General features: G+C 41.8%; 1 protein-coding gene across 10 annotated transcripts in view; it reads right to left on the minus strand.

The window, feature by feature from the left end:
- DNAJC6 (DnaJ heat shock protein family (Hsp40) member C6) overlaps positions 1-17,393 on the minus strand; it is a 170,896-nt gene that overhangs the window by 38,594 nt on the left and 114,909 nt on the right. For all 10 annotated transcript variants that reach the window (XM_013988882.2, XM_021093584.1, XM_021093582.1 and 7 more), the window contains 3 exon segments: positions 16,596-16,645; positions 16,341-16,489; positions 5,201-5,323 (listed from right to left, as the gene is read on the minus strand). In XM_013988882.2, the coding sequence (XP_013844336.1) occupies positions 5,201-5,323; positions 16,341-16,489; positions 16,596-16,645 (322 nt within the window).

Consider the following 17,393-nt stretch of genomic DNA (forward strand, 5'->3'; position numbering starts at 1 on the left):
AGCTATTCAAATCCCAAAGCAGCAAGGGAAGACTGACTCTCTACTAACTTAAGAAGCCCAGCAGTATAAATTTGATTTGTACATGTTTACTAAAAAACAATCTAGTAACTAACAGTTGAGATCTCGGGAATTCTGGTTGAGGTCTCCGAAATTCCATCATGGCTCGGCAGAAACGAATCTGACTAGTATCCATGAGGGCGCAGGTTCAATCCCTGGCCCTACTCAGTGGCTTAAGGATCCAGCATTGCTGTGAGCTGCGGTGTGGGTTGCAGACATAGCTCAGATCTGGCGTTGCTGTGGCTGTGGTATAGGCTGGCAGCTAAAGCTCCAATTCAACTCCTAGCCTGGGAATTTCCATAGGCCGCGGATACAGCCTGAAAAACAAAGAAAAAAAAATTTAAAGAAAACACAAACAGTTGAGAGCTCTAGGTTTAGGGCAAAGGTAAAGAGTTCAGGAGTTCCCAATGTGGCTCAGTGGGTTAAGAACCTGACATAGTGTCTGTGAGGATGCAGGTTCAATCCCTGGCCTCACTCAGTGGGTTAAGGATCTGGCATTGCCACAAGCTGTGGCGTAGGTTGCAGATGCGGCTCAGATCTGATGTTACTGTGGCTGTGGTAGAGCCCTGCAGCTGCAGCTCCAGCTCCTATTCAACCCCTGGCCCAGGAATTTTCACATACCACAGGTGTGGCCATAAAAAGAAAAAAAAAGGCAAAGAGTTCTCAAGTTAGGCAAAGAGTGAAATATGCTGTGTGTATATTTTACCCAAAGAATGCTCCTAGATTGATATAAAATAAAGAAGCCTCACCTGACTCAACCACATTCAATAAAGAAATACATGCAATACCATTCCTGGGAATTTGGGGTTAATAGATGCAAACTATTGCCTTTGGAATGGATAAGCAATGGGATCCTGCTGTATAGCACTGGGAACTACGTCTGGTCACTTGTGATGGAGCATGATAATGTGAGAAAAAAGAATGTATCCATTGTATGTGTGACTGGGTCACCTTGCTGTGCAGTAGAAAATTGACAGAACACTGTAAATCAGCTATGATGGAAAAAATAAAAATCATTATTAAAACAAAAAAACACACATACACAAAAACCATTCCTAACCAATGATGAGCCAACTTCTAAAATATTTTATTTTTGGCCATGCCTGTGGCATGCAGAGGTTCCAGGGCCAGGGATCAATCTTGCACCATAGGAGCGACCTGAGCTACAGCAGTGATGATGCTGGAGCCTTAACCCACTGAGCCACCAGGGAACTCCCTAGAATACTGTAAGTGACAGGGAGCTTCCTGCTACTTGAAGGAGCCCAGCCCCATTCACAAAGTTCTTTCTTATACCCATGTTGAGTGGCCGTCTATCCTACTCAACGATCCTCATTCTTCCGTCTATCGGCACAAAGAGTAAACCTAGTCCCTTCTCCCCGGGACAACCTGTCACATAGTTGAAATACTCTCCCCTTCCATCAACTTTGCTGTTTTTCAAATTGAAAACACATCTGATCTGTGCTGGTTAATTTTATGTGTCCACTTGATTGGGCTAAGAGATGCCCAGAAAACTGTAAACCATTATTTCTGGGAGGGTGTTTTTGGAAGAGATTAGCATTTGAATCAGCAGCCTGAGGAAAGAAAGCCAACCTGTTGAAGCCCAAACAGAACAAAAAGGCCAATAAGGGGCACATTCTCTTTGTCTTCTTAAGATGGGACCTCCATCCTCTCCTGTCTTTGGACGTCAGAGCTCTTGGCCTTGATGCCTACACCAGCAGCCTCTTGGTTCTCAGGCCTTCAGACATGGACAAAATATTACCACTGGCTTTCCTGGTTCTCCATCTTGCAGGAGGCAGAATGAGGGATTTCTAAGCCTCTGGAATCACTTGAGCCAATTCCTATAAGAAATCACCTCCTATATACATATGTCTCTACACCTACCCTATTTGCTCTGTTTCTCTAGAGAACCCTAAAACTCAATCTCTTCAATTATTCCTCATCTGATGTTTCATTTTCAGAGACATCATCATGTGGTGCACTTCCTCTGAACAGACTTGTTTTACGACAGTAGCTTAAATGTGCTGCCCAGATGGGACATGTAAGATATAAGATGTGTTCTGAAAAAAAACTAGAGGGGAAATATCATCGTCCTTAATGTGGTCAGAACACTATGCTTTTATTAACATATCTCCAGGCCAAACTAGTTTAAATGCAATCTAAACCACACCATCAGCTCTTATTGATCTTTCTATCCACTTAAACTGTTAGTTCTTTGTTTTGTTTTTGTTTTTGGGCTGCACGTGTGGCGTATGGAAGTTTCCAGGCCAGGGGTCCACTTGGAGCTGCAGCTGCCAGCCTACACCACAGCCACAGCAACGCCAGATCCAAGCCATGTCTGCAACCTACACAGAGCTCACAGCAATGCCAGGTACTTAACCCACTGAGAGAGGCCAGGGATAGAACCCACATCCTCATGGATACTAGTTGGGTTCATTACCGCTGAGCCCAATGAAACTCCTAAACTGTTAGTTCTTATTCAGATGATGTGTTAACAGACAAATATACTTCATCTTTTAGAAGCAGAATTCAGGACTCTACATTTATCTTGTATTCAATTTCATTGGTGGTTTCTAGGAAATGACCAACCCGCAAACATGTTTAAAATCAAGATTCACTATGTGACCCTCCCAGTCTGAGAAAGCTGCTAACTTTGATCTTCACATTTTCATCAAAGTTGTTAATTAAAGGGGCAACCAAAAGCAATCTTTTCCTGGGAGGATGCTGATCCATTAATCACTTATTTTTGGAAGCAATATTCAGCCAAAATTTGATTAAATATATTACAAACTGGCTCAAATTTCTCCATCTTAATTATCAGAAATTGGGAAATATCTGCCAGGAATCCAATAACTCTCTCTACTAATCTATTAGTCATGTTCTAAAAGTTCAGTTGGTTTGATCTAGGTGTTCATAATGAACTGATGTGGATTCCTTTTTTCTAAGAGTTTAAAATCATCTGTGCAAAAATTGTATTAGAATTTCCCTTTGAATTGCCATCAGCCTGTAACTTTCTGGGATAAATCTCCACCAGAAGAAATTCTCCTTCTTCTGGGGAAAATTCCTCTCCTTGCTTATCTGGCATCTTCTTCCTGTTTCCTTATATGACATAAGGAACCCATAATCACTTTTCCGTGCTTTTAGCATTCTGCCACATAATTTAAGCCTAGAGAGTGGATTATTTTTAAGTACTGTGACACTCTTTTACCATCTCACTACCTCTCAGCTTGGTCTTAATTTCATTGTCACTCCCTTTCTATTGACATTTGATCCCCCAGTGAAGGAGCAAAGTACAGGATTTAAGCCTCAAGCTTTGCTGTTGTCTTTATTCCAAAGACACTTTTTTAAAAAAGACATTTTTCTCAATCTTAATTCTTTTTTAGAATTTAGCCTTTCAACACTTTTTTTTTTCCCTTTTCTTTTCTTTTTTTTTTTTTTAAAGGGCAGCACCCAGAGCATATGGAACTTTCCAGGCTAGAGGTAGAATCGGAGCTACAGCTGCCAGCCTATACCACTTCCACAGCAATGCCACATCCAAGCCTCATCTGCAACCTATACCACAGCTCACGGCAACACCAGATCCTTAACCCACTGAGCAAGGCCAGGGATCAACCCAATGTCTTCATGGATACTAGTCAGGTTCATTACTGCTGAGCCACGATGGGAACTCCTCAACACTCTTAACAGGTTTCGTGGCTCTTGGATATGTATTCCTTACTTTTTTCTGTCATACAGCTCTTTTTTAAAGTTGCATTAGTTTTTTGAAATTAAAAGATGAATATATGCTGTATTTTTCATAAAGCAGCAGTATATATAGGATAAAAATAAAACCTCCTACCTCCAGCTACAATTCCATTTCCAAAGACTTGGTGCAAACTTCCAACTCATGCATGTTCTTTCTCAGCAAGCCCAGAGAGGAGGTTATAATGTCTTAACCCTTTGTCTGCCTCTCCTTTTTTCTTCTTCATTGAGTTTTTATTTGCTGTGATTGTAGCATTAGAAATGGGAGTCTCTGGTCTCTCTTAAGCCATCTTCCCTTACAAAGACTTTTAGGAAGTTCTTGCGTGAAGAGAAAAATCACCCAAGTGCCTAAAGGCTGCTTAGTCTCTAAAAATAATCCATCCTATTATACAGTCTGTCTGCCTCCGAAAGGAAAGCCTTTTGGCCTTTCATATTAAACTTCGACAAATACCAAGTGTTTTTCCTTTATTGCAAGAGTGTGGGGATGTGAAATGGAAAGAAGAAAAAAATGTTCCGCTTTCATCCCTCTTTTAGCCAACTGGCTCTCAAGAAAGCGGGGGGAAATCAGCAGCAAAGACTATAGCAAAAAATACACACTAACATTTACAGAAGTAATAAATAGCTCTAATATTTATGCTCCACTTCCATTCCTATATTTATTTGTTCATGTATTCAATCACTTATTTAAATCTTTCATATCTGGGATATAAAGGTAAAAAGGCATGGTTCTTGCCCCCAGGATACTCATAGTTTTTTGGGAAAATAGACACGTCCCCGGATTATGATGATGAGGTATATTAAATGCCACCAAAGACATTTAGCTAGACAGAGGGAATGATCATACTCTGAAAACACTTGAAAAAGTTAGAAAGATTTTTCCTAAAGTTGATTTTTAAATAACAGGCAAGAGGCCTCCAGAGGAAGGGTTGGGGAAAGGGACTCTAGGAAGTCAGTGGTCAGAAAAATCATCAGTCCCACCGCGCAATGCTGGAAAACACAGTCAATCTATGTGACTACTTATAAGGCATAGATGCCTTTTCATTTTTATTCAAACACAAAGGGAAGGAAAAAATATGCCCATGTGTTTACGTCAATTCTACTCATCCAAAGCTCAATGGCATTGTTGCCTGGGCACCCACAGCTCTTGTTTCTACCTCTTTTATGACAGCTAATACATTCCAGAGCCCTGTATTATGTGGGTTGTATAGAGTGCTGCCTCTCCCTTGTAGTCAAGCTTTAAGGCAAGAATAATTAAGTTTTCCCCTCATTTTTATATCTCTCACCTAATCCCTAAGTAAAGTCTTGATAAATGCTTATTCAACTTAAGCATTATGTGCCCACCAGTCTATGAAAGGTCATTTGTGACAAATGACAGCCACAACCGCTGCAACCAAAGGTTACTCACCAAGCAGTGGACAACACAGACGTTTTTGGGATTCTGTAGTAGCCAGTTATACATATTCCGACACACAGCAAAGAGGTTGTGCAGACTGGGGGCCTGCCTGATGGGCCAGCTGCATTCTGAGACCTAAAGGAACACAGCAGAAGGAAGTTAATTCCCCTTGTGACTTCCTCTGCACGAGCAGGTATCATACCAAACAACTTCTGTTACTGATACTACATTCCCCTCCAAGAGAGCCAGGAAGAGTTGGGAACAGGGTTCAAACACCAAGGAAGAAGTGTTTAATCCAGTACTTTTTAAAAACTCAATGAATTTTATTACATGTATAGTTGTACAATGATCATCACAACCCAGTTTTGTAGCATTTCCGTCCCAAACCCTCCAGCCCATCCTCCCCACCCCCCAATCAGTCTCCTTTGGAAGCCTTAAGTTTTTCAAACTCTGTCAGTCAGTATCTGTTTTTCAAAGTTCACTGTATCCTTTTTTTAGATTCCACATTTAAGTGATAGCATATGACGTTGGTGTCTCACTGTCTAATTTCACTTAGCATGATAATTTCTAGGCCCATCCATGTTGCTACAAATGCCATTATTTCTTTCCTTTCTATGGCTGAGTAACATTCCACTGTGTATATGGAATCCAGGTTTCTTTTCAATTAAAAATTATTTTTCACTAAATGTGTGAAAACACATTTTTGAAAGACGCTTTAAATTAAGCTAGATAATTAAACTACATACTTGGATTTTCAAAAATTCAGCCAGGTTACGCTGAGTTTAATTTCTACTTAGTATAAAATGTTATGACCTGCCCACTAGATGCTTCATTATAGGGTTATATTATAAACCCTGCACTATCCCTAATTTTATCCCAGCTGATAAAAGTGAAGACATGAAAAGTACTGCTGAGTGAGTCAAAGATATGCTTTTCCAGGAGTCTTTATTTCTTTCTCTTTTAATTAAGGAATACACAACTGCATGGGGGCAACCTTCAGCATTTTCATTCATCTAACATATGTGTTCATATTAATACATTATAGGACATCATCTATGTTCCCAGAATTTTGCTAGGATCTGAGCTGTACAACTATCATATAAGACAGGTACTAATACGATCCCCATTTTGCAGATGAGAAAACTGACTCTTTGAAGTTGTCTAAAATCACACTGCTGGTCAGTACCAGCATTGCAACCCCTGTCTTCTGAATATAAGTCTCTCTGCTCCAAGAGTATGCCAATTAAGATTATTATTTGTCCACAAATAACAAATGCTGGAGAGGGTGTGGAGAAAAGCGAACCCTCCTGCACTGTTGGTGAGAATGTCAATTGGTACAACCACTATGGAAAACAGTATGGAGGTACCTCAGAAAACTATACATAGAATTACCATATGACCCAGCTAGCCCACTCTTTGTCATATATCCAGACAAAACGTTCCTTGATAAAGACACACGCACCCACATGTTCATTGTAGCACTAGTCACAAGAGCCAAGATATGGAGACAACCTAAATGTCCATCAGCAGATGAATGGATTAAGAAGATGTGGTATATATATGCAATGGAATATGACAGCCATAAAAAAGAACAAAATAATGCCATTTGCAGCAACATGGATGGAACCAGAGACTCTCATACTAAATGAAGTAAGTCAGAAAGAGAAAGACAAATACCATATGATATCACTTACATCTGGACTCTAACATATGGCACAAATGAACCTTTCCAAAGAAGTGAAAATCATGGACTTGGAGAACAGATTTGTGGTTGCCAAGGGAGAGGGGGAAGGAGTGGGATGGACTAGGAATTTGGGGTTAACAGATGCAAACTATTGCCTTTGGAATGGACAAGCAATGAGATCCTGCTGTATAGCACTGGGAACTATATCTAGTCACTTATGATGGAGCATAATGTGAGAAAGAGAATGTATACATGTATGTGTGACTGGGTCACCTTGCTGTATAGTAGAAAATTGACAGAACACTGTAAACCAGCCATAACGGAAAAAATAAAAATTATTTTAAAAAGATTATCATTTGTCTCAAAATATCATTGAGGATGAGCCTCAATTAGATATTTCCTAATTTAACAATAAGGAGAAATTTAGATTTATGCAAACTTCATGACTTCTCTAAGCATTTCTCCATAAAATGTTGTGAATGAACCCACCTAGCTCACAGGGTTGTAGCCATTACATAAGAATGTATTTCAGGGAGTTCCCGTTACGGCGCAGCAGAAACAAATCCAACTAGTATCCATGAGAATGTGGGTTCGATCCCTGGCCTCGCTCAGTGGGTTGGGGATCCTGTGCTGCCATGTGCTGCCAGTGTAGGTCGCAGACTCAGCTCAGATCCCATTTTGCTGGGGTATAAGCCAGCAGCTATAGCTCTGATTGGACCCCTAGCCTGGGAACTTCCATATGCCACAGGTCCAGCCCTAAAGAGCAAAAAAAAACAAAAATGAAAACAAAAAAACCCAAGAATGTATTTTAGGGACTTAGCTGCTTAGCTTAGTATCTGACATACACAGAGTGATCAATCAATATTGGCTATCATTACTACTATTATTTTATCAGGTGACTGTTGAAAGCCTTAAGGTCAGATAGAAGTAGCTATGTTTGGAAAAATGAATGTAACTCTATATGGCAATGGTGTAGACGGAAGGGTCAGATCATACTAGGCCTTGTTAAGAACGGAGAGAAGTATTTAAGGAGAGTGACTGCCAGAGTGCATTTTCCAAAGACCTATCAGGTCCAGTATGGAGAATGGATGTGGATGATAGAAGATGAAGGTCAGAGAGAAGAGTCAGGTGGCTACTGAGGAATCTAGGTAAGAAAGGACCGTAGCTTAGGCTAGAGGAGTAGCGATGGGACTCATGAAGACTTGAGAGATTCAAGAAACAGAGAGGAAGTAGAAGACTTGAACACAAGACTCGGTGATCTCTGGGGGACAAGTGTAGGGGTATGCTTAAGAAAGAGATGGGAGGAGTTCCCACTGTGGCTCAGCAGTAACGAACCCAACTAGTATCCATGAGGATGCGGGCTGGATCCCTGGCCTTGCTCAGTGGGTTAAGGATCTGGCATTGCCATGAGCTGTGGTGTTGGTCACAGACACAACTCAGATCTGGCGTTGCTGTGGCTATGGTGTAGGCCCGAGGCTACAGCCCCGATTCGAACCCTAGCCTTGGAATTTCCATATGCTGTAGATGCAGCGCTAAAAAGACAAAAAAAACAAAAACAAAAAAGAGAGAGAGAGAAGAGGAGGAGTCAAGGATGACTCCCAAGTTTCAGGCTTGAATGGCTGGACAAAAGGATGGCAGGTCCCACTGACGGATGTAGGGAATTCTGGAGAAAAAAACAGGTTTTGTATGGATGGTGTCATCAGAAAATGCTCTAGAACACCAACACCACTGGCCTAAGAAAACCCAAAAGTCACAATGGTTTTTTTTCCATTTAATAGTGGGTAAAGAGAGGCACTGACAATCTGTATGGTTCACTCCTTTCTAGTAACCAGATAATAATTCATCAAAATATAAATGAGCTGTGGCTGTGGTGTAGGCTGGGAGCTGCAGCTCCAATTTGACCCCTAGCCTGGGAACTTCCACATGCCATGGTGCGGCCCCAAACACCCCCTGCCTCAACCAAAAAAAATATAAATGGGGAATTATCTGTGGTCTCTGTAGAGCTGACATCTGAAAGTAAACAAATGGAGTGTCTCTCTCTCTTTGTGGTTGCCAAATGGGAGAATGAGGCTCCCATTCTTTTTTGGTTAGTTGGTAACTTTTTTCCTACAAATCGATTGTGGGTAGTATCAGGGGACATTCCAGGTTACTAATTTTTCCAGACCTATGAGAATGACAAGGTATAGTTTGTTAAACAAAGTAGCTGAAATGCCTACCAAAGCCAGCAAACAATCCAGGGTGATCCAGTATTGGGCCTCTGTTGATTTAAACTCCAAAACTGTGCTCCTTTCATCCAACAGGATTTAGGGCTGTTTCTGACCCATTCTTTACCCTCAAGTAGATTCCCCCTTGATGTGTTCTCAAAGAATGGAAATAATCTATTGATTAAAAATAGAGTAACTACGAAGATACATTTTGCCAATCAGGAGAATTGCAAAACATACATTTATACAAGCTGTTTCCTGCCTTTGATGTTCTTTCTTCCCTTGGTAAATTTCTCCCATGCACCAAATCCCAAGTTCACGTGTTTCTTGTCTCTGACAGTTTCTCTAACACCCACAGGTAGAAATGCCTAGTCAACTTAGTCATCTTTGTCCATTTTCCTCTATTATAGCTTTTATCAGTAGAGCAGCATGGTTAAACCCACAGGTTGGATTTTCACCTCAGCTTTACCACTTACTACCTGATTAATTCTGGACAAGTTACTAACCTCTCCAAGCCTCAATTCCCTGTGAGTAAAGTATAGACAGCCATTACGAGGTAGGAAATAGGCGTTCCCGTCATGGCGCAGCGGAAACTAATCCGACTAGGAACCACGAGGTTGCAGGTTTGATCCCTGGCCTTGCTCCATGGGCTAAGGATCCGGCGTTGCCGTGAGCTGTGGTGTAGGTCACAGATGTGGCTTGGATCCCACGCTGCTGTGACTGTGGTGTAGACTGGCGGCTACAGCTGTGATTAAACCCCTAGCCTGGGAATTCCATACGCTGCGGGTGCGGCCCTAAAAAGACACAAAGGACAAAAAAAAAAAACCCAAAAACCAAAAAACAAGGTAGGAAATAAGGAGCACAATGGAAACACACTAAGTCCCAGCTTATTGTCAAGCTCCACTCAAATTAACTGTTTATGTCCCGTCTCCCCCTCCAGATGCTAAGCTCCAAGAGAAGAGAAGCCATTTTCCATTTTTGTAACCCAAGCCCAGTGTCTACGTGCCAGTCCAATGGCAAGCAGGTGTTTGCTGAGTGAATGAATGAGTGAGAGAATGAAGGAACGAACTCTAACTGGCAATTGCATAGGAAGATTTGCCTTTGTCTACATGTACAATATTTTGAGGAAGGAATATCTTGAGAATCAATGTTGTTTTTTTAGATTGCAGCCATGTAAAAGTGTAGGAAATTTGTTTCCCCAGGCAGCATTGTGCAACCTTTTAGAGACTGTGTGTCACCCATACAAGCACTAAATGTCAATATTTATCACGAGTCTCAGCTAAAAGCTGGCTAAATTGTTCTTAGTACAATAGGCTAATTGTTCAGAATCATTAAATCAATCAAGTAAATAATATTAATTTAAAGTACTCCATAATTACATATTTACTTGATATATAATTATACACCATTAAGCAAACATACAATTAGAATTTTTTTTTAAAGCATGCGCTCTGTCTAAAGGGGAAAAACATTAAAGCATAAATATCGGCAAAAAAAAATTTTTTAAGGAATTCAATCCCTGCAAGCTACTTTTGTAGCTCTGTGAGGTTCGTGGCTTTGTGAAATAAGCACAGTCCTTGGGCAGGTGACACTTATGATGCTGCCTCCAGTCTCTCTGAACCCCTCCTGGAGCTGCAGAGCATCAGAAACGCCATATGGATTACAAGCTGCCATGAAACCACCCAGTGGGAAAAGAGGCCAAAGCAGCACGAGGGCCGGCTGCCATTCGATTTTCATCTTTCTGTCTCCCAAGCAAGAGAGGAGAGGACTGAAGCATCCCATTGGCTGAGCAGAAGAAGAAAAGGTGCTGTGGAGAATCAAGCTGAAGAGTCACAGCCGGTGTTCTAAGAATCTGACACCTTTTCGGGAGGACAGGGGTACTTCAGACAATCATTTATTTGTCACTGTATTACTAAGAATGTCATCATAGCTTCCCTTTACTGAATGCTTACTCTAAGCCAGACACTGCTATCAGATGTATTTCTTACAGCAAACCCACAGAAAAATGCTCTAAGGATTTGTGAGATAGACATGAGGATTGTCACATCATACCGGAGGAAACTGAGTTTCCAAAGAGGTAAAGTGACTTACCCAGGAAGAGAAAGAGCTGAGGTGTGAATCTAGGGTCATATTTAAAATTCGAAATGTGTGCATATTATATGAATTTCACCTCGATAAAAAAAACAATAAAAATTTGTATACTGTTTGATGATGATTAATTACAATTCCACCTTACATTTGTGAGATGGTTATGGTATCAAGTGATGGCTTTTTTTTTTTTTAACCAAGGTTAAGATATTCAATTCACTGAAGCCTACAGAACTAGAATGGAGGTGATTTCTGAACCTCTGGCCCCCACGCCAGGGATTTTTTTTTTTCCTCCTCCATTATTTTCTGTCCTTATACTGCTGCAAAGTAGCAGAGGAGAGATGAATATAATCTATAAAATCACTCCTCTATGGCCGATTCCCTTCACCAACCAGTGACCCAAAGCAGAAACAACAGGGAGCTATGGTGACCTCTGAAAGAAAAAAGAAAAAAAAAAAAAGGTGACCTTCAATCAATCGTAACCCCTTTTAAGACACCCAAGTTGACCATATATTTTCCTAAAATTAAGTTGTTTGCAAAAGAGAAAAAAAAATCCCACAAGATTATACCATTTAGAGCTAGTCAAAAATGAAAGAAGATTCTAACAGAGCCAGCTGAATTCTCTTTTCTGTGCTATGAACAGGGCTCCCTCAGCATTCTTTCCTCCTGGTTGGGGAGAGGGAGAAGGAGGCTCCAAGTGGCACTGGAATAGCATTACTCAGAAAGGAAGAACTTTAGGGCAGGCTAGACTTGCTGGTCATTCCTCCACTTTCCATTTACTGCCAATAGCAAAACTAGGAAATGTGTAAAGAAATAGTTCCTGACATTCTAGGATGTCACTATTACAAGCCTTCTGTGCAGAAACAGAATTAGTGCTCGTGCACATACACACACTCGAATGAATGGGTACAGTGTTTATTTGGGGGATGATGAAAAAGATTTGGGTGTAGATACTGGTGATGATTATACAACACCATGAGGGTATTTAATGCTGCCGAAGTGTACACGTACAAATGCTTTAAATGATATGTTTATGTTATGTGTGTTTTATCATAATAAGGAAAAAAACGGGAGTAGAAGAAGAGGGCTAAACTCTCTGAAGCCCATGCATGGACCTAACTATACCGTGCTTCCATGGCTTTTGAACTCAGATTCAGAACATCTGGTTTAGATGATACATCTCCATTGGTCTCCAGGACTTGACTGTCAACATCAGGACTTTTATTTCCTCAGGGTGGCTACTGGCTAAGAAGAAGCAAAGCCCCCCTGATATTCTGTGCCTCCTGGGCAGTCCAGAATAGGTATGCTAGCCCTCTGAATGCAAGGCTACCTGCCAGGTTTTGTTTTGAGTCAAATCTTTTCCTAAAACTGAAAATAAACACAGAGTCCTATTTTAACATTCTGTTACATATGCAAATATTGAAAAAAACTGCTACTAAATTATTTCGTGAGTCCTGTCAACTCATGTGGCTTCTCAGCATAAAAACTAATCAAAATACAGAATGATGCCGCTCAGCAAAGTAGAATCTTCCTGGAAACAGCCTGTCTTCGTTACCACCACCCATGTCTCCAAACACACATAACATAATACAAAGGTAAAGTGAGGAGTTCCCATGGTGGCTCAGCAGAAAGGAATCTGGCTAGCATCCATAAGGATACAGGGTCAATCCCTGGCCTCGCTCAGTAGGTTAAGGATCTGGCATTGCCATGAGATGTGGTGTAGGTTGCAGGCCTGGCTCGGATCTCACATTACTCAGTGGCTGTGCCATAGGCCAGTGGATACAGCTCCAATTTGACCCCTAGCCTGGGAACCTCCATATGTCACAGGTACAGCCCTTAAAAAAAAAAAAAAAAAGACCAAAAAAAAAAATTAAAAAGGTAAAATGACTGAGTTCAGGATTTAAGGCAGAGAGATATATAGACAGAGCTGGACTCCTGCCAGTCTTGTGTTTGGTGTTTTCAACACTGGTATTTACAGAAGCCTTGGCCATCTATATTATTAAAATAAGATTTAACTACAGACCTAGCACTCCCGTGGTCTGGAAGGAAGAGAAAATGGTTTCAGTGCTTATACTCTGAAAGATGAGAATCAAGAAAACTTTTCTACATCATGCAACAAGAGGCAAATCAATTTGCAGTGTGAGTGCTGAGGAGAGAAAGGATTAGGTGCTTGAAAAGAGATGGAATCACCTCAAAAACAGAGCTAGATGAAAATACTAATACTAAGGCTGTGGGACTATCTTCCTGAGATGCAACTGAGGATTGAGGGTGCTAGTTCAGAGGGTCCAGTTCCATCCTGCAGAGTTCGAGGACTATCTGGCTAGAGGTGTGGTGCAATCCTGCATTTTGGAGGAAGAAACTGGAAAAGTCTATGGCACGTGGCAGTCCTCCCCTTAGCAAAGTTAGGCAAACAGAGAAGCGGTAGGAGGTGTGGCATGGGTGGCCTTTCAGGGAGTGGGCGCAGCTCATGCCAGGAGACTATGTGTCTCCTCTGGTGAGAACATGGGTTCTTGGGCAATGGAGAACAGTGAACGATGAAGCCAGAGAGGCTCAGAGGCCAGATCGTGAAGAGCCTGGTAAGACCAGGTCTACAACTCGCACGGAGAAGAAATAACCCTACTCCTTTCACCTAGACAAGACTTACTCGTGCTTCAAGGTCCAGCCCTCACTACTGTCTCCCTTCACTAAACTCCCTCAGTAGGTACTGTGAATATTATTTGCACCTGTCTCTAGAACATCCTGGCTTCTCTCTCCAACTAGGCTTAAATACCTTGAGAATAAGAACCAAATATTTATTTGATATCTATGTGCTCAACAAATTCTTGGCACATTCGTTCTTCTGAGAACCATTTCTTAGCCATGCCAGGCTCCATTCTAGATAGAAAAGAAAAGAAATGTGCTCCTGCTCATCTAGCGCAGGTGAGAACAGTCCAGGGCAGGTGTTCAATATGCAATTCCTCATCCCTTAGGTCTGGTCACAAAATATGTCGTTATACTAATAGATGGCTTTCTTCAAATGTCTTTATTGAGATTGCAATCTCTTTATAGAGATTGCTTTTATAAGCAATCTCATCTAAATAATATATGAGACATCTTTATATGCATGGATGCTTCTATCATGATATTAAGTTTTCTTTACTTTCAGAGGGAAAATTTTCCAGACTATCACAAATATCTCAAGATTAAATGAAATTTCTATGAAATATGGTGCAAGATGTTCCACAGCCCTTCAGTTATGAAAAATGATGGTGCTGAGTCTCCAAACAGGACAAAAAAAAAAAATCAATTCAAAAGATTTGCATCCGAGTTAGAAATAGAACATCTACCCACATCTTTGTTTGATGTTAATTCACTTGCTCTGAATTAGGTGCTAGATGGAAAGAGTGGGGAGGGCAGTTAATTACAGGGAATTTTAAAGAGCTGCATTTAAAATCTCCATTATAGAGTAGGAATTTAAACCAAACCACTTCAGAATGGTTTTACCAAAGCTTCTCAGAGAATGGCCCCCAGGGAACAGCAGGAGCGGCACTCAGGAAGTGGTTAGGAATGCAGCTTCTCTCCTCATCCTGGGCTGCTGAATCTTTCCCAAGTGCTGGGCCCCGGTGTTTCCAAGCCCTCCAGAGGATTCTGATGTACACTGACGCTTGAGAACCCCTGGCTTACCTCTTGCCTCTTCTGGGAAAACGCCGAGAAAAGAGAGTCCTTCACAAAACTCTCCCTTATCCATTGAACATGAGGGTAGGAAGCAGTCCTAGAGAACCTACAGACGAACCTCCTTATAGTTTTTACAGATCAGGAAACTGGGGCCCAGAGATGAGCAATGGCAACTGACGTTGGGGGCAAAATGTGTTCTGGCATCAAGGCTGAGATCCTAGATACACGGTATGTATGCAGAACCAGCTACCATTTTGCATATTTGAAGTCAGGCCCCACTTTTAAAGGTTCTAATGTGTAGAAAACCCTTTCTACTTATCAATAAATCCAGATGTAGCTGCAGAATCAGTCATATCTGAAAGCTAAGTCAAAATATTTGAGAATGTTCTTGAGAGAGAAAAAGCCTTCTTTTACAGAGTAAATCAACAATTCAATGGCCAGGAGTTCCCAATGTGGCTCAGCAGAAACGAATCAGACTAGTAACCATGAGGGCATGGGTTCGATCCCTGGCCTTGCTCAGTGAGTTAAGGTTGCCGTGAACTGTGGTATAGGTCACAGACGCAGCTCGGATCCCATAGGCCAGGGGCTGCAGCTCCAATTCAACCCCTAGGCTGAGAACCTCCATATGCCTTGGGTGCAGTCCTAAAAAAAAAAAAATAATAATAATAATAATAATTCAATGGCCAGAAATAATCAGGCTCGATGTCAAATTCTAATCAAAGCCAGCTCTCATAACTCCTTAACTAGCCTGGAACTAGAACTATGTCTCTGCTGTAGTTCCAAAAGCTCCTTCAGAGAATAACCCAGGTTTCCAGGTAATACTGTCAGCCCAGAATAATGGCTACGAATACAAGCCTGTGGTCTTGGGCAAGTCACATTACCTTTCTGTGTCTCGGATTCTTCATCTACTGCAGAGAGCTGTTGAGAGTTAAGGAGATGCGACGCTACGTGTAAAGTTCCTGGCATGGTGCAAATGTCTAAGAATGTTGCTGCTGCTCTCACCGCTATAAATATCAGCAATAGTATCACCAAACATACAGTGTGGACTGTGTATGTGCTAAGCCTCACTTACGAAAGATATACCTTTACCAAGTGGCAGGAAGCTGTGTCCACCAATACTGGGGTGTCTCTACTAGTCTAGCCCCACTGCCTCACTGTCATGCCTAATCAGCAGTAAAGAAAGGTTAAAGGCACTGTGCTCCAGAACAGATGCGGCCATCTGCCCTACAGAGCAGTTCAATCTCCATCTGAGCCTCGTGGCAACCAGCCCTAACGGAGCAACCAGCCACCACTGATTTGAGGCCCCCAAGAAGACAGTATCTCCTTGACAGAGAAAATATCCTTACAACCAAGGAAAAGCTTCAGAACACCTCATCGTAGACTAATAAAATGTTGTGGACAGAAAAGGGTCCAGCATTCACAGTGCTTCACTCCATGTGTCTAAGGACAGAGGCTCTGAGCTCTTAAGGGGGAAAAACACCTTGGTATGTCTTCAACCTGGTGATCAGGGCTGATTCCTTACCCTGCTGTGAAACTTGGCTGTTCGATAAGACTTGGGCGACAGGTTGTACACCGTGTAGTGGTCAAGATGTCTGGAATCCAAAAAGCTTCGAATGTCATCAACCTGATTCCTGAATCCTATGTCAACACTGTCCAGAGGAAAGGACATCACTGGGGAGGGTCACACAGAAAGAAATTGGTTAAATGAGTCTGCTGTCACCATGGGCAGCCACTGAACGCTGAGCTATGGAGCAGGTAATAGACATGAGAAACTTACCAATAATTCTGGAGGTAACATAAGTGAAGTCTAAATCTCCCTTCGTGTAGCTAAAAGCAAGACAGGAAAGGACACTGGTTAACATGATCCAAATGGGCCAAGATTTCTCTCTCAGTCACTTGCGCACCGTGACCTGGGACATTTCCATCCAGGAGGCGTATCCTGACTTCCCTCAAGGCCTCCTCTCTGATGAGGGGGCACTGTTGACAGAAGACAAACCACACTCCAAGCAAGGCAGCCCAAGACCCCTTGCAGATGCCACTTTACGAAGTAATCCTTCTTGGAACAGAAAACGCTGCTCATTTATTAACACGGATTGTACCGGCCACTTTGCCTACAGGAAAAGTTCCCATAAATGTCAGTAGCTACAGGGTGGGGGAACGTGATGGAAAAAGAACAAAAGGCCCTTTTGGGGTCTATTCAGCCCTAGATGGGGATGGACGGTAAGGGATAAAATTACCTTTGAATAAAGACTAAAATAGTGATTAATATATCAGACTTTCACATTTGAACTTAGGATTTAAAACCGCAAAGAATATCTATGACTTAAAAAATGAGTTCAGAGTTCCCATTGTGGCTCAGCGGGTTAAGGAACTAACACTGTCTCCATCAGGATGCAGGTTTAATCCCTGGCCTCTCTCAGTGGGTTAGATGCAGCCACGGCTACAGCTCCAATTCCACCCCTGGCCTGGGAACTTCCATACGCCAGAGATGGGGCTGTAAAAAGAAAAAATATTAATTCGTATGGTCTGCTTGTAAAGTTTTATACAGTAGAAGAGTAGAAAACCTCTTGCAATA

The sequence above is a fragment of the Sus scrofa genome, chromosome 6 (genome assembly GCF_000003025.6).
Source record: "Sus scrofa isolate TJ Tabasco breed Duroc chromosome 6, Sscrofa11.1, whole genome shotgun sequence".
Lineage (NCBI taxonomy): Eukaryota > Metazoa > Chordata > Mammalia > Artiodactyla > Suidae > Sus > Sus scrofa.